Raw genomic sequence first — 21,344 nt, forward strand, 5'->3', positions numbered from 1 at the left:
GAGGGAGAAGGATGTATTGGTAGGAAAGCAAGCTTTTAACTATGCTGCTCACAGAAATTTTCACGTAAAACTTTTTAATGAAGAAGCTTAGAAATAACATGTCATTTGTCAGACAGACAAAGACCAGAGCTAGAGTAGAAGGGAAGAAGTCTAACAAATATTCTAGATGAAGTATTATGTCACATTTATGATCTATTAATAGGGGAGAAGAAAAGAAATCAATGCAACATATTAATGACTGCCACACTCAGTGGGAATAATCAGGTTGTCAGCTCAAAGTAGTGAGTATGTTGTTTTTATCAATGTGCTGCATAGAGGACTAGATATTGGTGCTAAATTTAAAGGAAAAAGTAGAAAAATTTGAATTTTAATACTTGGTGAAGCTGGTTGTTTATCTAGCCCATTAAAATGTCATAGATATCTTGCATTAGCTTTGTTAGAAATGGTGAATCAAACCTTGTAATGGTTGTCTGGGAAATAATACAGGCTTAGAGAACCAGGCAAGAAGAAAATTTTTACAGTTGGGTTTTGCCCGAGCCTATAAAATTAGATCAGTGTTTAACTACATTTGAGTAACTGTGGTTATTTACATTCATATAATTATTTATAGCTGTGAAGCTTTAAAAGGAATTTAATGCATAAATCCTGATACAAAGCAATCTATTCAGTTGTCTTTTTCTGAGTGGTGTTCGTGTTGCCTTTTTAAAATTGGGATAATTAATTTAATAAAGTATCCTAGGTATCTCCACTTAAGGGTTTGGTTTTTTTTTTGTTTCCTTCCTTCCTTATTTTACAAGATGATTATGCAACCCAAAATTCAATTTGCATTTCTTTTCTACTCCATCACCTTTTTAGTTACGGAGAACCAGGGTTTATTTGTAATGCTGGGAAGCTCTAGTCTTCAGCCAGAAAAAACACTGTGATACCGGGTGCTGCACAGCTGTGAAAGGATTTCAGAGGAGGACAGGAGAGTTATGCTTGATGCAGTAGTCCAAGCTCTCTCTGCAGGGGATGCAGAGGGAGAGGTGGAATGATCAAAATAACAGGCTGGTTCTCTGCAGCACCATGCTGAACTGATACACGCAGTGAATTATGCTTTTTCAGCTTCACAGTAGTTAAAACAAAAGAGGATATTAGCTTGGATGAGTTTTGGCTCTATGGATAGCTGGGACATATTTCTAATCACATGCAGAAAAATTTGGCAGGTCTTATGCATAGTCTTGCCAAAGTCTATGAGAACCCAGAGAAAATGAAATGAAAAATACTGTCTAGGTTTGCAGTCAGATTGTGCTATTGTGAACAGTCAGAAAGTAGGTATTCGGAATAGCTGTGCAGGTCAGGTCAAGAACTCTCTTTTCACCACACTGAGTTTCAGCTGAAGGCTGTGTCCAAGAAACAGCTAAAATTGGAATTGAAAACAGTTCTCAGGTGGGGGGACAAACCTGTGAGTAATTAGCACAGAGATGGATGGTGGCTGAATTTGTGTTGGCAGGTCTCTGAGCATCAAGGAGAACAGGACAAGGAAAAAAAGGTTGAGCTTGGAGCTGTACAAACCTCCTAGAACAACTTAGAAGAAAAAAATTATCTGAAGACTGTGTTAAATGAGCAGCTAGAAGAAAACTGGATGAAAATAAAGTATTTTGTTGTATTTTCATTTGTAGGATTTTGTATTTTTGCTTTTGACTTCCACTGAACATAGCTAGAACAATTTCGAGTACTCAAGATTTTATGTGTTTTGTCTCTCTCTTTTTTTTTTAAAGAACTTAGTGCTTTTTAAAAGAGAATTGGTGTGACACATGTTCCACTGTATTGTTAAACAAATGGAATACATCTCAGTGCCATTCTGGTGCAGCGTTATGGTACTAGGATTGCACTGGGGCATTGTTGATAGTTTATGGTATCAAAGGTGTAATATCACACATGCAATGCGCAAGCGATTTCTATTTAAAAAGCAGTTAGTGTATTTTTTTATGCTCCACTTTTCTCTACTTGCTTCTCTCTGGAGCTAAGGCAAAAACAGTTTAGTTTCATGGCTTGCCTGCACAAGCAGGAGCTTGAGGGAAAATCTGAGAATATTAGGTGGCCTACATGTAACGTTTGCTCGGAGAAAGTGGGTTCTTGGTCTTGGAGCTCTCCCTCTTAGCCTCTGAACTGTATCCCCTGGGGAAAAGGGACACGAGATTACCAGGAGAATTTTGTCTGACCTATTCTTATAAGTTGTCTCCTCCCTGGTAGCTATGTAGGACTGCGTGGTGGCGTAAGCTGCATTTGATGACTCAAATACAGAATATCCTCCCACCTCCTCATTGCTGCGTTGCTGCTGAGAGTCTCTCTGGAGATTGGGGGGGGCTGTGGGGCAACTGGAAGCAGGATTTTAGAATTCCTTGGTGAAGACAAGGATAGTTTGGCTGAACATGGCGCATTAGCTTTGCCAGAGCATGAGCTTCATGAGACGTTTTAATTTTTACTTTATTTTGGAAAAATAGTTATCAGACTGCTACACTTGGAGAAAGCTGAAAACTGCACCACAGGAACCAAGGGCAGATAGGAGAACACTGGTAGGCAGTATGCATATGATTGGTGGAGGGCTGTTATTAGGATGCAGGAAAAGAGAATAAAGAACATGAGTACTGAAGAGTTCTAGAGACATTGCTCTTTGTAAAACATTTTTTTTGTTTGTTTATTTTTTAGTTCAAGCAGTATGTTTTTGACAGCAATAGCGAAGAACTGGAAGACGGGTTAATTAACATACTAACATGGAGTATTTACCAGTGGAGGTAAGACGTTCTTTGAATGTACTGCAGTTTTATTTCTTAGCGTTGTCTTGCAATTCCCAGTACAAGTAGCTAGTGCACTTGCAACCCAGAAAGCCAACCCCATCCTGGGATACATCAATAGGAGCGTGGCCAGCAAGTCGAGGGAGGTGATTCACCTCCTCTACTCTGCTCTCGTGAGACCCCACCTGGAGTACTGCATCCAGCTCTGGAGCCCCCAACGTAAGAATGACGTGGACCTGTTGGAGCGAGTCCAGAGGAGGGCCACAAAGATGATGAGAGGGCTGGAGCACCTCTCCTGTGAGGACAGGCTGAGAGTGTTTGGGCTGTTCAGCCTGGAGAAGAGAAGACTGTGGGGAGACCTTATAGTGGCCTTCCAGTACCTAAAGGGGGCCTGAAAGAAGATTGGAGAGGGACTTCTGACAAGGGCGTGTAGTGATAGGACAAGCGGAAATGGCTTTAAATTGGAAGAGTATAGGTTTAGATTAGACATAAGGAAGAAGATCTTTACTGACGGGGGGGTTGGAACTAGATGATCTTTAAGATCAGCTCCACAGAGGAGGGAGGCAGTGGCCCCAGCTAGGGCCGTGTTAGGTACAATGGAAATATCACAAGTTCACTGAACAGCCCTTTTGGCAGTAGTGCAAGATGTGGCTCTCCTAGCTTTTTTTTTTTTTTTTTTAACTTGTTTATAAAATGGATATTCAAATTTGTCTAATTGAACTAGTTCTGGATTGTTCTCAGTTTTCCTACTGGGGACTTGAGGGATCCGGAAGCATTGGGGAGTGACTGCTTGGCCCAGCAACTCCTGCAGGAACAGTTTTCCTATATCTTAGTGGAGACAAACTGTTCAGGAACATAAACAGTGCCACTCGTTGTGCTGGGGAGTCAGAGACATGTGATGTCTTCCTCCTTTGAAAATGTGGTTTCATCAGAATGCAACCTGGATGAGACTGTACCGTGGCATCCTTTGTCTGTTTAAGTATTTTCACTTTTTCCCTGAGTATTTTGAAGTGGACTCCTTTCTGAGGTATTGGACGGTTTCATCACAGATTTTACGCACAGCCCACGAGGTTTGTTGCCCAGTGGCCAAGGGTCACAGCAGGTTTAGGATCTCTGGATCTCTGCTCAGTGGCAGATCAGGTTCCATTTGCAGGAGATACACCTGCATTTTGGTAGGTGATGCACGATAATGCAGAGAATTAGAGTGCAGAGCTCCTTGATTCTGGCTTTAAAGACCACTGAGGACATCTCCACACAATCCTATAGACCAAGCAGTGGAAGAGGTTATTAGTGACAGTCCTAGTGCTGCATACTGTAGCAAAACTTGAGGCATTATTCAATTAAACTATTGAAGTTGCTTGATTGAAATTTGAATGAACACAGAATTTTTAGACAAGCTGGTTTAATTGCATCATCTAGATGCTGTAGTTTTGGTCTTGCAGTAAGGGCCCTTGGTCTGAGTTCCTCATACTGTTATAACTCAGCTTCAGAAGAAAAATTCCTCTTTCCCCGTCCCCTGTTACTTCAGTAACATACTGTTTTTGTGTTTTTGTAAAGTGCATACAGAGTCCTTGTATTGGCTGTTAAACCAAGGTCAGAATTAACTTCTTGTTTACAGTTAAAAATCTACACCTGTGCTGTGGTGCTTGAAGCCTCCAGCTCCTCTAGAGTGAGTACGGAAAGGTAAATCTTATCTTGAGTCATATGCCAAGATAATTTAGTTGGTAGGCTAGAGGTAGCCCCTAAAGGTAACTTTGCTTTCAGGTGACTGATATCTGCTGTGGCAATGACTTCTTTTTTTTTTTTTTTTGCCAGCTACTCTATTTCAGTCTCAGTAGTACTGCTTGCTGCTTCACAAACACCCAAATGCATGTTCAAAATTTTAGAAACAAAAGCAAACCCATAAGCCATTCAAGGTCCAGCCAGGCTAGCTTTTTAATGTTTACTGATTGTACATTAGACTGAGAAGATGGACTAATGTGTATGAAGGACAGTCTGGTGTACGTTTTTTTAATTTGTTTGTTCCTCAAACCAGACAGTGCTTGCAGGAACTGTGAAGTTTGAAGACAAGTGTTTGCAGAAAGTGTAGTCTATTTTATGAATCCATTTGATATTGTTGAAGGAAAAATAGCAGAACTCAGTAAAGTCTGTAGGTTTTTAAGTATCAGCAGACAGTAATAAATTAGCAGGAAGGTGCCGGCCTGTGGTTGCGAAGAAGACAGTGAGAATTAACACTTCACTACGAACGAAGATTGAGTAAAAATGGGCATGTTGCCCTTCTTAACTCCTGCTTTCCTTCTAGAATCTCTACATCTAAAGCCCTACATGACCTAGCCATGCACTTTTCTCTGCACTGTTTGGCCACAGTGTAATTCAGCTGTGCCTGTCCTCATGTCAGAGTTTAGGCACTGCAACCTGCACAGTCATTCTGCTTCAACAAGGGCTGGAAGCAGACCATGCTCTTTTTCTCCTTGTTGGCAGTATTTTTCCCCTCTCTCCAGCCAAGTACCAGAGCAGAGCTGCTGTACGGAGCTATCAGTAAGTGCCAGGGTTGTATTATGCTGATGGTGTATTGTGATACCTCTCTGGTAACAGCTGATTCCTTCACAACAAAGATAGAAGGTATTGTGGGCAGAATTCTTGTTTACCTTAGGGCATTTAAGGAAGCTGCAAAATTGTGTATAGCATGTTCCTTTTTAAGGACCAAGGAGACATTATCCCCAGCTTGTGTTCTAAAAAGTTTGTTTTCTGTTTGTTTTCAGTAACTAAGGTGCTGACAAGTTTTGACTTCTTCATCCTCATAAACATGAGTGAAGTTCAGGCTATGGTAGAATTCTCCGTGGAGCTCCACAAATTCTTCAATGTGGATTTGTTTCAAAGAGGGTAGGTAGTGCATTCTTTCAAACTTTACTATGGTGGATGGCTAATGTTGGATAGACCTTAATGGGTACTGTAATGTACTGTTGTTTATGTACTATTGACTATTTTTAATAGTAAATTGAAAGATTCTTATTCCTTATTGGAAAGGCATATACTTTCTAGGAAATAAAATTAAATACTCAAATAATTTGGCCTAAAACTTAAGTTGTAATAAAATATTTTTTTTTGCTCTCTTTGGAGAAGAGGGAGGCTCTGTAGATTTAGAGAGGTTATACTTTTATCCAGGCCTTTATCCTTTCATATCTTAGTTTCTGTAATCTCTTTTGATGGAAGGAGTATACGTGGTTCTCTTGGATCTTTAAAAAATGTTGCTGCCCCAGTTAACTTAATAATTTGTCAGTTTGGTAGTGGAGAACTTCACTAGCTTCTTACACCTCACACTGTGCTGTGCCTCCACAGTTACAGAAGACTCTATACTGCCTTGTTAGTCTTTCCTGACCTCCTCTTACTCCACCTTGTCTCTGTAGAAGGCTTTTTCATATTCTTTCAGTTGATATTACCTGATTGTCCCCAGATTTCCGTCTAAGGTCCTCCTTCCCCATGGCTAAGTAGGAAGTAATCCTTTGTAGCTTTTCTTCAAGTTATTAAAGGTTATTGGTCATCTAGCATTGTGATACATTACCATTTTGTCAATATTCTAACAGAGTACAGTAAAAATAAATGTCGGTGTTGTAGTTCTGCCGTGTTTGTTTTAGATAAGTCTGGTTGAGGCTATGTCAGTGTTTACAGACTGGGAACAATATATATCAGTGTTGATTTATGATAGCTCCTTTTTCCAAAACATTTTAGAATAACTCTTTAAAAATATTTTAATAATAAGAAAATATATTCTTGTTTTTAACCTTGTCATAATTCAAGGCAGATGGGGGGGATTACTGGTTTTGCTGGAGTTGGGAGATTTTTTGTTTGGTTGGTTGTTTTTTTTTTTTCCACAGACTGTGTTGTTGGCAGTAAAGTTGTGGGAAAATTTCATTGCTTTGGGGTGCACGTAGTTCTTCTACCTTTTATTAACCCTTTGAGGTGGATATTTTGGAGAAGAGTGATATTAAAAAAAGGTAGGATTGGGAAGGAGCTCAGGAGAAAGAAGCATAAAATACTGTTATAAAACATGTCTAGGCTAGCTAGCCTCTACCTTTGCCATGTTACTGTTACTTTTCAACTGTATTTTATTAAAGCTACCTTTTCTCTAAATTGACCTGAGGCTGGTACTGACAGAAGTGATTACCCATTATGCTTGCTACCATTTGCAGTCAAAGTATATGCAACAAACTCTCTATGTCCCCTTTTTAGGGAAAATTGTTATTTCAGTCTTCATTGGAAGAGGAGGGTTGAGGAAGGCTTAAGAGGTCTGGGAAAACACTGAGAATATTCTAATTATTTCAACAAAAAATCACAGTCTGTTGAACTATGTCCTTTTTTTAATCTCTGAAATCGCTGGAGAAGGAGAGTATAGAATACGGCAACATGTTAAATCTAGTAGAGAAGAGCCTGAAGAGAAGAAAGACTTTTGGTTGTCTTAACCTTACAATTCAAATTATTTCCTCAGAAATGTAGTTGAGAAGCAAAGCACATGAGTATAATTACCGGTGCTCAACTTGTCGTGTTTCTTTTTAGGTTACTCTTGAAAAAGCAGTAAATTCACAAGACAAGTTCAGAGAGGTGGAATGCTAACATAATGAGAAAAGTGACAGAAGTAGATACTACCTCTCTGATTTCAAGCTGAACCTTTAACTCTGGGCACGTTCCCTTAGAAAGTGGTGTTGGGAAGGAGAGGGAGCTTCCAGAATAAGTCTAAAGACTAAGTAATATGACTATTGCAATAATTTCTGCCGATTTGGTTGACTTCTAGTATTTTCCTAGGGAACTATCTTTGTATTTATTTGAGACAGGATGTAGTATTTACATTGCCAGAGGAGCTCTTGGATGATGGATTGAACAAACAGAAAAGAAAATCTTTAGTTTCATCATTAGCCTCCTGTTTTTGAGCTACTGCTGTGTTTAGTATGGTTTCTCTCACCAAAAGTCAGGTACAGAATTGATTGTATTCTGGGTTTGTTTGGGACTGTGTGCATTCAAGCCTACCCAGCTTAGCATGCCTGCCTCATGGTGTTAGATGTGTAAAATAAAATATTGGCTATTGCAAGTAATCACATCAAGCTGATCAAGCTCCGTCTTAAAATTTACTAGATTTTTTTCCAAACTGTTTGGTTGGAGAGTGAGTCCAGATTCTCACTTTTCTGATCACTGGAGATGTCATGATTTCCAGCCTAAATTTCCTTATGATCATTTTTAGTTGTTTGTTTTTCGTATCAGCTTTGTTCTATGCTTTGAATGACTTCATCAGTCTTTGTGTTCACCCTGATGTATTTTTAGATGTCAGTCTTTTGTCTCTTCTATTAAATATGAACTGAATCAGTTTGGTCATTTGAATTTGTGGCACGTTCCCCACCCCACGCCCCTACTCTCCTTTTCTGTAGAGTCCACGTATCCCAATATCCAATCATAACCATTATTATCTCTTCCTGGTTTGATAACTATTTGAAAAAATCTGCCAGCTATTGCATCCAACTGGATCTGTATCTGTAGTGACACTATTGCCAGAAGCACTTATTAGCTGTGTTTACACTAACAATTAATTTGGTACTTTAGAATTTAATTACTAGAAGCAGTGTTGACATCCCTATATCTACGCAGTTCCAGGGCTACTTCAGACTAGATTTAGTCTCATCCTCTGGACCAGATGTTTTGCTCCGTCAGTGTATTTTGAAGTTGTTTGTGCTAGTAATTGGTTCAGACCTTTCTGTCCCCCCAAGAGCTGAAGTGTGTTTTGTGACATGTAGATTAGAGCCTGTGGTTTAGTTTTCTCCAGGAGTCATCCAGGCTATGTACATGGAAAGCTCTCAGTGAACTGAACCAGCATGCAGCAAATGGGGATCATTGGGGAAAGTGAAAACCACTCAGCTGATCTAAACCAATCAGTAGTGCAGACTCAGCCAAAATTTCTGATAGTATTTCACTTGAGCAAATTTACCTGAAGGATCCTCTGACAGACTCACTGTTATAACCAACATTCTCTTAACCGACTCCTTACAGCAGACTGTTTATTTTCTTTGCTTTTACATAATTGTTATTATTTGAAGCGGAGGAGAAATACACAGAGCAAACACTTCACTCATTCAGGACGCTTGTCTGTATGTGTAGCTTACTGCCTCATCTGGCTCCGGAAAGCTTGTACCTATATCTGTGGTGGTTCTGGCAGTTAGCTTCTGAAAGTTGCACTGTAGCTGTAAGTCTTGGAAGTATGTAGTATAGTTCAAGAACAGTTAAGTAGTATCCTTACCTAATACAGCTATCTCGTTATATTTTCTTACAACTCTGTGCCACTTGCTTTAAAACTTAAAACTCCAGGTAGCTGTGTTGGTTTATTCTACCGTACTGCTGTATTGAAATAAGGCTTCATGTAATTTTCCTTTTTAAACTAGTGGGATGTGATAATGGGAATTTTTGCCCAAACAGTTATTGATATGTGAGTATCAAGTGACAAAATGAATAAAAGAAAGGTAATTTTTTGGGACCTGTGGGATTGAAGGCTATCTTGTTGTGTTAGCTCGTGAAAGTTCCAGAGTTAGATTTAGGCTCTCTGTTGCTGACCTTTTGTAAATACAAAGGGAAGCATAATGCAACCTGAGTGAGATGTGGACTCGAGAAATGGAGAATGAGTTGGTTGGAAAACTAGTTGGGTGACTGGGCTCTAAGGGTTATCCCTAGTGGTGCAAAGTCCCAGCTTGCAACTGATGACTAATTGATTGATACTGGGTTGGTACTGTTTAGTGTTTTGGTTAACAACCTGGATGATGAGACAGAGTGCCTTCTCAGCAAGTTTTTGAATGATTAACAAATTACAGGGGATGGTTAGACAGCCTGGAGAACAGAGATGCTCCTTGGATGGATCTAGGCAAACTTGAGAAATCGGCTGATAGGATCCTCAAGTTCAGGGCAAATGCAAATCCTGTAGCTGGGGTTGAATTTATGTCAGTGCAGGCTCGGGGCCCATTGGCTAGAAAGCACCTTTGCAAAAAAAAGTACCTGGGGGTCCTGGTGTACAGTGGATTAAACATGAGCCAGCAGAGTGTTGTGGCAGAAGGCGGACGATTGTGTGCCGAGCTGTAACAGCAAGAGTGTAGTAGCAGGTGTAGTTTGGAAAAGCAAAGTCTCCATCCTTCCTGTGTTGTGCTGTCTGATTCCTACCAGCAGCTTAGCAGTGGTGTCAGGCTGTATTTCCCACTTAGTTTTCAAACTGGGGTGCTCATCTTTCTGTACTGATTTTCCTCTTTGACAAAAATCTGCAAAGCAGATGCTCGATACATTTATATTTTTTCAAAAAAAAAAAAAAAAAAGAAGAAAGTCTTATACACGTGAGAACTAAAAGAGATACAGGGTTTCTCTGTGATGAGAGCCACTGACCAGAGTCTGGGATTTCTGGACATGTACGATCAGTTTTACATTACTTTCTGTGTTGGAGATGAGGAGAAGTAATTTTTATCTGTTTGGACAATACCTTTGGACAAAAGCTGTTTCCTGAAATAATTTTTTTCCACATTGACAATTACTGTGCCTGTGTCACTCTGTCTCCATATTTATATTTCCATTCACTTGTTGTCTCTTGTTTCACTAAGTCCGTTAACATAGGGACTATTCTGTGTTTGCACAGCAGACAGCTAGTTAATTTATTAGATTTATTACTGAAAGGCCTATTCTGCCTACCTATAATAATCATTTATAAGAATAACCTTTTAATACTTTGTCAACAAGCTTGTTCCAGGTAACTGAAATGAAAATCAGTTTTGGACATACAACAGATGACAATGTTGTTTTGAAAAAAATTTCATATACACTTAGGGCATCACGTTCTTGTTTTTTCTAGTGGTGATACTATCAGCTGTAGATGGACAGTTTGAATATATGATGGCCTGGTAATGTGATTTTGACCTGTCTTTTTTTCCTGATGTTTAAAAGTTTGTGCAGGCAGGAGGTTGTGGGACATCAGTGGCAATTTTAGCACTGTTTGTAACAGAAGTTCAGGATGTTTACTTTTAACGCTTTCTGTTACACCTCCTGCCACCGCCTCCTGATGATTGTGAGTGTTATTTACAATGCTGTTCTTCAAAGATGTTATTACTGTAAGAGCAAGCTGTCCCTTACTCATTTTTCTGCTGTGGACTGTGGATGCTTACCCTCTGTATTTACATATGTGTTTTGTATGTGACAACATCCTGAACTGAAATACAAATCTATTGGGCATTTCTGAATCCAAACATCTGGTTAGTAAAGATGCCACAGTAATTTGTAGTGCTCAGTTCAATTTCCAGTGTTCCACCACCAGATGATGATTGTCTGACTTGGAATAATTATGCTTTTCTTGTGGTAGTGAGAGAAGTGTCCTAGTAACTGTCAAGTGTGAGAAGATGAGGTTCTCATTTTTCTGGAGCTGTGTATTGCTTTTTCACTTGTGAACGGGCAAATCTAACGGGCTAAAGAAACTTAAGTGATGGTTTCTAGTTTAGCATAGTGCACATGTTGCTGCAAGGTCTGCTTTGAAAACAGCTATGTTTTCGCTGTCTCTCAGCCTTCTTGTAATAATAATATTAAATTCTTATTTTATCACTAATAATTTGTTGTTTTGTCAGTAATATGCATGCACACACAACTGACCAAAGCTGGATTTAGATGATTTTCAGTAGTAATATCTCTATGCCTCTGCTCTGTCTTCTTTTTTTATACCGGTTTTCTTTGTGAAGTAGAATATCTGCTCTTTCATCGTGGGTTTCAGAAACAGAACTTGGTTATTTCAGCTAAGTGTAAATTTGTTGTTAACCCAAGTAGGCTATAAATGGTGCGAGTAAAATAAAGTATTAACAGTGGCTCTTTTTTATAGCTGCAGGTTTACCTTTGTGCTCAGTGTGTCTAGTTATCTGTTATTTGACTTCGGTTTGGGTTGAAAGATTCTTGCAAAAGCACATCAAGAGTTTGCATTAATAATCTAAGTCTACCACACTTATAAAAGTGTTTTTACTTTATAAATACTGGATAACGTATGCAAAAAGAATATTAAATACCTTCCACAGAAGAGGCTTCAACAGATTCTAACATAAACCACATTTTTAGAGCTGTATCATATCTGAAATGAGGTTATTGGTAGGATTTCAGTAGCACTAAGTTGCTTATGAGCCTAAGTCCCATTGAAAGTCAAAGGAATTTAAGCTGCAGAGACTGCTGGAAATTAAGCCTTATGGTTTTCTTCTGTTCTGTAGATTTATATTTTTTCCATGTGGATACTTACTGATGCATCTGAGCAGCATTGACATTTTATGCTTCCATGCGTGTGGTTGTGTAATGTAGCGTGAAAGAAAATACACTGAATCAGATTATGAATTTTAATGAATCTTACTATGGTTACACAATAATTTAATGAGAAATAATGCAATATATAAGAGTTGTATTTTTTTTTTCTTCATCTGGTGAGTTGTCTACATTAGTGTTGTAATTTATTAACAGGAAATTAAAATTTGAAGAGTACACACTCAGTAGGACCACTTTTCTTTCTCCTGGCTACATCAGGAATGAAAAGGTTTTGTCCTTAAATAAAGAAGTAGCCTCTGCTGATGTTCTGTGTTGTTAGCATATGATCAAATAACTCAGGAGGGACAAGGAACATTAAGGTTCACCTGTTTCATTTTCTTTTTAATTCATACAGCCCAGTCATACTTTTGCTTTCAGACTACTTTTCTATATGACATAGGCTTCTAGAAATAAGTGTTGTGAATTGTCTTCTGACATGTAGCTTATCTTTTGAAGTATTGTACTGTGATCTTTACTTAATGTAATACAGTCTTTACAAAGGTGGAAGAAAGCCGACAAATTTGTCAAACAGCTACAAAATGAGCTCTGTTCTTCAGCTTATGGTTTTGCAGTAATACAAGTTTAATATTTGAGGGCTGGGCTGTAAACTCAAGGGAATAGTCTATCTAGGAAAATATTGCAAATACTTTTCTTTCAGGTTTATTTTTTTTTTTTTTTAAGTGGATCAGTTTCTGATTCTAGTTCGACAGTAGATGCACTCACATAGATACTGCTTGCTCTGAGGCAAGAGTTGGTAAGATGGGAATGAGCAGTGGGGAAGTCATATTTTAAGCTGCTATTGCTTCTGAAGTTAAAAGTTAATATAATCAAATATCCCGTTAGCCCTTCTGATGCAGGATGTCTGAGAGACCAGACATGGTCTGGTCCCAAAGAGCAATAACAATTTGAAATATTATATGGTGGTACTTCAGAATCTTGTCTTTTAAAATAAAAAGCCATGCCTTTGTTGAGAATAGGTAAAGTAAGTGGAAGAGTTGAGCGCTCCTTCCTTTGAGTTAGCTGAGAAATTAAGGTTTTTGAAGTGTGCTGCCTTAGCTGAGTGGAACTGAAGACGTGGCGTGGTTGTACTGCTTGTCTTCAGATATCTGAGTACAATGGCTGTGTTAGGAGGCTTCTAGCCAGAAAGGGCAGCTTATCTAGGGGTCACCTAGAGCCACTGTAAATTTGGCGGCTTCTCTGAAGCCTGGAGAATCCTCCTTCCCCCTCCTGTTAATTCCTAGAAGACTAGCCTCTAATGTCAGAAACTAAATGAGGTACCTGAAGCTACCTGTTTGAGGTACATGCTCTGACATGTAAAGTTGACAGTACAGGTACTTATTTCTTCAATCACTCTTCATAGAGACGTAGCTAACAGTTGGTTACTGTAGTTGTCCTGGAGGTATGTTTTATAAAAACTTAGGTGTGTTGGGTTTTTTTCTGCATCTCCTCCATATTGGTTCAAAAAATGTACTTTAAATTTTGTCAAATGTTGATGGGTACTCAGAGCGTATTCTAGACTTCTCAGATATTGGGTACAAATTTAAAATCACCTGAACTTGGTTCAAATTTTACCTCTTAGCCCCGTGTAGTACTTTTGGAAATTTAAACCATCATAACTTTTGCAATTGAAATTGTTACTTTGCAATTGAAAATATTTTGTCAACTCAGAATCAAAGCTGTCTAATGGCATCATATAACTTCTATGCATTGATTTTGGCAAAATTCCATTTTTTTTAAGAACAAAAAAGATAAAGAGCTCGGATGTATACTTACACCATCTTAATGTCTTGCTGGAGCCTGACAGCAATGTGATAGGTGCCACTATTTTGGGTGACAATAAGGTTATATCTAATTGTGATATGGATTAAGTCATTTGCCCTCCTCTGAGGACTGTGTTTGGGGGGTTTATATAATTCCTTCCTTCTTTATGCGATCAAAGAAAGATGTATCTTCGGTATGTAAGACCAGGTACCATTTCATGTTGCAAAGTAAAGATTGTACATCAGCATGCCTTGCTATGAAGACTGTCAGCAGGAACAGGATCAGTGAGTTTAGTTTAGTGAGGGAGTAAATGACAATGTATTGCTGTATCAAGTATAAACGGATTTTCTCTGGAAAGCACCCTTTTTTTTTTTTTTTTTAACCTGTAGAACAATATAGCTAGCTTCTCTGTGTAGTATGAAGGTAGAATGTCTGTTGGTGTTAGTTGAAGACATCAGAATAATAGTTTCTTGAGTATGTACCTTCTCTTTCTAATCACTGAGTTCAGTGTTCTGGAGTGGCATGTGACAGCAGTAGCAGTTTGAACTTTGCATTAAATACATGTTTAGTCATTAATATTGCTAATTATGAGACTCTTTCTTGGGTTAGCACTCTTTCATGCAGAAGTGTGTAGCTTACAGTTCAGACCTGTCCCTGTGTGATGGTAATAAAAGCCAGAGAAAAATCTGTCATTGCTGAGTATTCTACCCTACTTACATGTGCTTGGTTAATATACGTAATAGTTACAGCAGAAACGCAATTATTTTAGTTCTTGTCAGTTAGCTTGCCATACACAGCTATCTGAAGGGAGACAGAAAGGTGCTCACTCTGTGTTCCAAAGTGTTAACAGCCTCATGATACAACAGAAGTTTCTGGCATGATGTCTTCTTATGTCTCTTCTGCTACACATCCATCGAATCATACCTTTATGTATACCTACATCTGTAATCAGAACCAGCAGTTTACTGGATCGTCACATACTTCTGAGAGCGTATAGCTTTATCTGAATATGGAACCAGGCTCAGTCTCATCACCAAACTCAGACGTGCTGCCTCTGCTTCAGTCAGGTGCTCTCTCCAAAATATCTTCCTCTTTCACTCCTTAAACCTCCTGCCAATTACTCTACTCTACATAAAGTAACTTCTCAGATTTTTTGAATTTTTTTACCTTATTTCATACTCCTGCACTTGTTCCCCTTTTCCCAGTTCCTAACTCATGTTTGCAGTTGGGAAAGAATCTCAAGACACCCTCCGAAGGGCTAGCGGCACTCCAGGCTGGAGCATCATATTCACACTTACCCATAAATAACTTTGTTTCTTCACAAAGTTTTAAAATTACTTTAAAAATGTTTTTTTATTTCTCCAAAAAGAGAGTGGATCAAGACCTCTGCTACTCATTGTGTGTTTTCATGTGGTTTTAATGCCAAAAGTAACTTTCAGGCTATTGGAGGTGATCAGACTGGGGCAGGGAAAGGTGTATTTTTTCACCTGTGCCCAGTTTCTTTGATGTGGATAGTATCTGCCTGACCGCTGGTTTGCTGCAGGAAAAGGGTGAGAAAGTGCACCCAGTATGGCCTGTGGGTAGCACCACGAACTTGAATCTGTTGTGAAACAGTGATCTCATCTATGGATTTGTAGTTGACTGGAGCCAGTACAACTACATGTGTCTGCCAAAAGGTATGATGTGCACAGTCGTCTCCTGTTTTGTTTGGTCTTGCAGTCATGCAGTTCTGTGGTCTGTAAGACAGGCTTGCTTTCGGCAGCAATGTAGTCAGAGAGTGGGTTAAGCTGGCGGGAGCACTGCGCTGAGGGTGTAGATGTTACAGGTAGGGAGATCTTTTGGGACAGCAGGTGGCTGTGCTTCTGGTGCTTCTTGTGTGTCTGCAGTAATGCTGTTCTACCTTATGAGTCAGTTCAAAGTGGTAAGCCAGCAGAAAAGTAAAAATCCCACAGAATGTGATTCTGGTTTTGCCAGTTTCGTCTCTCTGGATCACCTTCTGCACGCTCAAGTAACTGTCGCGGCCACTGCAGGAGTAGAAGATACACAGGAGGAATGGGGTCCCTACTTTTGTCACCAACTAGCTTTTGGGCTGGTTTAATGGTAATGCTGGACCGCATCCTGAGAGAAATGTCTGTAATAGTTTCAGCCTCCATGTTAGGAAGACATCTCTTGCCTGGGAGAGGCCACTATGTCAGTTTGATCTGCTGAGCGAGAACAGCCCAGAGATTAGTATGTTTTGAAACAAAACGTCCCTTTGAACTTCTGCATTCATCTCAGTTGGCATCCCTGCCCGTAGGATACAGAGTTACAACAGATGTCAGGTATGTCAATTCTAATTTCACCAAGCTCTCATGTAGAGCTACAGAGCTTGCCTGGCAATGCCGGTTTGCAGAGTTTCCGCCCTCCTTGCTGTTGCCTGCTTCGTGCCACCGCAGTGTACTGCCCTATTGGTTGTGCTGGCTGAGCTGCTGTAGCAGCCTGCTGTAAGTTGAGCTGCTGAATCGATCCGATTTGCAGCATTGCTCTGCAAGTAGTGTGTTGGTGTACTTGAATGGGGCGGTGTACTGCAGCGGAGGGGCAAAAGTGAGTGCCTGGGAGGACAGGGCAGAGGAAAAGGGGAAAACAGAATGCCTTAAACTTGATTTATTGGAAAAAAAAAATGTATATTGTGAAAGCATAGTCTCATTTTCAAGACATTATTCTTGGTATTTCCTTATTATGAGAAGAGGCAGGATTTCCCAGGTGCCAACTTGCATGAGCAACAAAGGGAAGGACTCGGACAACTGCAGAGGACAGAGGGACTCACTCCTGATACTCACTGGGAAAAGGGCCCTACCCCACCAGGATGCCAAGGCCATTTCAGGTTAGCTCTGAAAGGAAGAAGGGAGACATGATAGAAAGGTGAGTTTGCTGACATCCAGAGTGGGAGAGACCCTCAGCTTCCAACTCCCTGAGGAGAACCTGGATTCTTCTTCAGTGGATTTTGCAGATCCCAGCTTACAGGGAGCACTGGTGGGAGGTCAGCGTCATAAGGGGAACACAAGGATTCAGATACCCATACCCATGGAAAGATTGAGGCTCCTCAGTATACCTGTAAATCATGCTGTCACCTTGCCGGTCATCCCTGTGCTTCAATCCTAGTACTATGTTAGTGCTTCTTCTATGAACTTCTTCCGTTTTCCCTGTCATACTATTCTGCCCTTCTCAATTTTTATCTCATGGTATTTTTGTATGCCTTTCCTTCAGCAGTTTGTTTTCTATCTGTCCTGAATACATTCCTACATGCAATTTATTTAAAATTATTTTAGATACTATCTGTAGTTTTCTGCAATGCTCATTACAGTTTTCTCAAGATAAAAGCCTTTGACAAAATGTAGACTTTAGAAAAATATTTTTTTTTGTTTTGTTTGCTTGTTTAGTTTTTTGGACTTGCTGAACAGGTTCAGTGGGCACTCTGTCGCTTCGGGGTATCCGGCTTGTGGAACTTGACAGGAGAAAAAGGGGTTTGGCTACTTAGTTTGTGTCCCTGTAATTTGTTTAGTTTATTTAAACTGGTATCAGAAGGTTAACTCCTGTGAGTTTGGATTTTTAACTTTGTTCTTCTAAGGGTGTATTTGCTGCTGGGGTAGATGTTAGGGGACTGAAGATATTTTTGCTGTAGGAGGTGGGTCTACCATGGCAAAAAAAAAAAGTGTATTAAAGAACAGCAACCTTTTTCATGAAGGGATAGGAAGTGGATTATTTAGGAGTCTGTTGCTTTCAAATTTTGAATGCTTACCTTACTCTTTGACATTCATGAACTTTTAGGATCATCTTAAGAAGAATGTGAATTTTGGAATTCAGAGAAACAGGTCTTGACTTCTGCTGCTAACTTTTCATAGCTTGCTTGTAGTGTTGTTCTGGTAATGTTCTCTGAGATTATTGCTTGAGAATTATGTTAATAATGCATAAATACAGTACACAGTGAGCAGATATGCATCTTTCAATCTTTTTAGAGTTGAAACTCCTGTGGAAAAAAAATTATTTACAGGAAGTGTCAGTACAATTTCACATTATTTCTGAGCGCGGAGTCCCACCAGTAGCTCAACCTGACTTAGCCCATGTCATGTCACTGAAGGACGTGGCCCCCCTTTCTCCCCTGGCTGTGCAGTCCTGCCTTCTGTAATAGCCCCTACTGGATTATTTTTTTCCATTTCTAGGTGCATGAGTGTGTTGATCTGATTTACCAGTTTGAGAAGGGGCAAAAATATATAAAAGGATTTTTGAACTGCAAATTGCTCCTGCTGGTGGCAGCACTGTCTTAAGCTGACTTAAATGAATAATGAAACTCTGCCATGCTTGAAGGAGAAAAGATAGATGCTTCTGATTCTGAAAGACTGTTTTTCTTTCTTAGCGTCCTAATAACATCTCAGAGCAGTATGTTATCATTTGAAACTATAGTGATTCAATTTTTAAAATTGCACTAGAGGAGCAAATGTGACTTCCTTGAATGACGTAGCTTTCTACAGGGGAAAAGATGATGCTGTTGGTGAGGGATGAGAGTGATGACCTTTATTTGATATATCTTACATAAGATACAACAGTTCACATGGGCTTTTTTGTCATCATTCTTTGCAACAGTTTTCTTTGTGGTACCTGAATTTTCATCTCTAGTTACACACATGATGTGTTTGCTATTGAAACAAAGATTCATTAAAATAAGCTGCAAAGTGAATTGAAAGGCTTGTATACTTGATTACTGATAGAGAGGAATAGAATTGCACAGCTGCAAAACTTAAAGAATTTGAAAGACCAGCAAATGCCAGAAAATGAGTTGTCAGACTTGTCTTCTGGTCTCCCATCTGTTGTGTTTGGTAAACCTTGATTTCAAAATTAATGTGTTATGATGTGTCTGAGTAAAAACTGCTGCCTGCTTGCAAGGGGTGGAACTTTGAGTAATTGTGATCCTGGTATCAGGAAAACTCTACGTCCCGTACCTTTATCCCCAGAAAACTGAAATGTTCAAGCCACTCAGCGGTTAAACACTTGTGATATGTCATTCATGAGGCTACTATGCTCAATCAAAAAGTCAAATGAAAAATGCTTTCAAGCTAAATAAATAGAGTTAGAAAGTTGTCGTATAAGGGAATATGGGAAATCGTTAACCCTGAAGATGAGTTTCACAGAGCTTTTATAATTTAAAGATGGAAGGTAATTTAGTATGATTTCTTTCTTGTCCCCTTCAGTAATAACATGAAACAAAAGAGGAGCTAAAATTGTAAACATAGACTAATATAAGTTAAGATTTATTTGATTAAATAAGAACTAATCTAGTATTGTATGTTTATATGGCTCTTTAAAAAAGTGATACTTATTTGAGAGTGTTCCCCTTTTAAGTTTTAAAATAAATGTTCATAACCACTGCAGGAATTCTGCCTGAGTGTGCCTGTGGTAAGAACATGGAGAAAAGGCTTTTAGAATAATAAGGCAAAATCTCCAGCTGCATTTACTTTTCCCTCTCTCCTGTCTTATGTATTTAATCCTGTTTCATAACAAGCTGCTGTGACTTATTTAAGGTATTAGTCTCCCAAATAATTCTCATCAAACTTCTGGTCTAATAACTATTTTGTTTGTATGTATCTTTATATATATATTTAATTGTCAGAAGTAAGGTGTGCCGTAGACATTGTAAGGTACTTTTCAAAAATCATTCACTTCCAAGGAAACTTGCTTTCAAATAAACAGGAAACTTTTATCTATTTCCTGTAAGTTTGCCTTTTGTTTTATTTATCTTAATAAAAATATGTTAGCCATCTGGGAAATACCTGGATTTTTCATAGAAGGGGCTGAGAAAAGATTTTACACAAAGTCTTTTGGGCATGATAATTTTCCTGGTGCTCAAGTATCTAAATTAGGATTTGTTAAATGAGATAAACCCCATGATTATAGCAGACTGTAATCTCATATTGGTCCATATTAGAAGTACTTATTACAAAGTGATTGCAAATTACTTTTTGTGTGTTCTATACCTGCATTAAATAATTACCTGTCTAGATAAGCCCTATAACTAGGTTAGTGGCCATATGGTAGTCTGTGGGCCCCAGGAGGGTTTGGTAGAATTAAATTTTTATAGGTGACTGTTCATTTCTCCTGGTGAGGAAAATTAAGGAACAAGTCTAACCAATTCTCTTCTGTTTTTACATTTGTCACTTTGAGAATCAGCATTTCATTGCCTGTGCTTTGTTCTGTGTCTTTTAATATTCTTTTATTTTTGTTCCCTTATACCTTATTTTACTCCCTTTCTGATTTTCCTCTTTGCTTCTCATTTGTGTGCCTTTGCCTGGGTTGCCTTTTTGCAGAATACCTGTGAGGTAACCAAATAATTCTGAAGAATTTGTGGTAATGTTTAAAATAGAGTATTTGTGTTCCAAAATAATTTGAAATGCTTTAAGCATCAGAAGCACACTCAGATTGCCTTGAAAAATCTGTGTGTGCTGGCATTTGTGTAAAATGATAAGTACCTTTACTACTTTTAAGATGGATTTCTGTAAATCCATAGAAGAATGAGTAATGTAGGTTCTCTGCAGTAGCAAGGGGCTTAACTTGTAGGACACAGGGATGTTGAAAAGAAGTAAAAGAACATTCTCTCTCATTGTTGGGTTCTTTCAATATTTGCTGACTCAACCTCTCACTGCAGCAGGAGTTTCTGTTGGTGCAGATTTGCTTCTGTGGGAAGAGATGGGATCTGTAGAGGAGCTGGCATCTGGCAGTGCTAGGTTAACACTTGGACTTCATGATCTTAAAGGTCTTTTCCAATCTAAATGATTCTATGTGATACTGTAGAAGACACAGCTCTGCCAGGGTCAGTATGATGCAGGCATTGCTGCTTGCAGAGCTGCCTGTTCCTCCAAAGAGTGGCTTCTCTGTCCATTTTTCTCACAGTTCCTCACTGCAGTGCCACATTCCGTATTTACAAAGTAGTGCTGCATCCCCAGCTCTGTTTCCTTCTCAGTGGTGGTCTGCAGTGGAGTGTGTATTTTCAACAGGGCATTCAGTAGATCCCAAGAGCTCTCCTGAGGTTTGCATGTGCAGGGTCACAGCTGTTCCTTCATTTGGTGAACTGATAAATTTAGAAGCTGCCCTGCAGGTGACCCAACATGCATGTGAATTTTGCAGTCCATGATGTTCAGTGCTTGTTCTTGTTAATGTGACTGAGCACGTTTAAGTGCGCAGTGAGTGCACTGGGATTGACGGAAGAGGAAAGGTCGGACTCTGCCATGTGCACTTCTGCCTTTCCTCTGCCTGGTGAGAGGAACTGCAAAAAAGTTTCACTTCAGTGATGAATTGTATTATGAAGCTTTTCCAGGACATACATTTCCCTTGGAATGTCCTTTAGCTAGCAAAGTAAGTGTTTTTTCAAGTAAATGCTCAGGCAACTAACTCTGTAAAAGCACATATGCTTTTTTTTTTTATGCAGGAGAGCTTTTT

At 39.2% G+C, this 21,344-nt stretch overlaps 1 protein-coding gene across 2 annotated transcripts in view; it reads left to right on the forward strand.

Moving 5' to 3' along the window:
• Positions 1 to 1,533: 1,533 nt before the first annotated feature.
• Positions 1,534 to 21,344, forward strand: part of FAM135A (family with sequence similarity 135 member A) — a 78,611-nt gene continuing 58,800 nt past the window's right edge. For both annotated transcript variants that reach the window (XM_086744204.1, XM_086744205.1), the window contains exons 1-3: positions 1,534 to 1,635; positions 2,692 to 2,777; positions 5,540 to 5,660. In XM_086744204.1, coding sequence (XP_086600330.1) covers positions 5,584 to 5,660 — 77 coding nt within the window. In that variant the 5' untranslated portion in view covers positions 1,534 to 1,635; positions 2,692 to 2,777; positions 5,540 to 5,583. The remainder of the gene's footprint in view (positions 1,636 to 2,691; positions 2,778 to 5,539; positions 5,661 to 21,344) is intronic.

This window comes from Chlamydotis macqueenii, chromosome 3 (genome assembly GCF_036417535.1).
Source record: "Chlamydotis macqueenii isolate bChlMac1 chromosome 3, bChlMac1.mat, whole genome shotgun sequence".
In the NCBI taxonomy this organism is placed as follows: Eukaryota; Metazoa; Chordata; class Aves; order Otidiformes; family Otididae; genus Chlamydotis; species Chlamydotis macqueenii.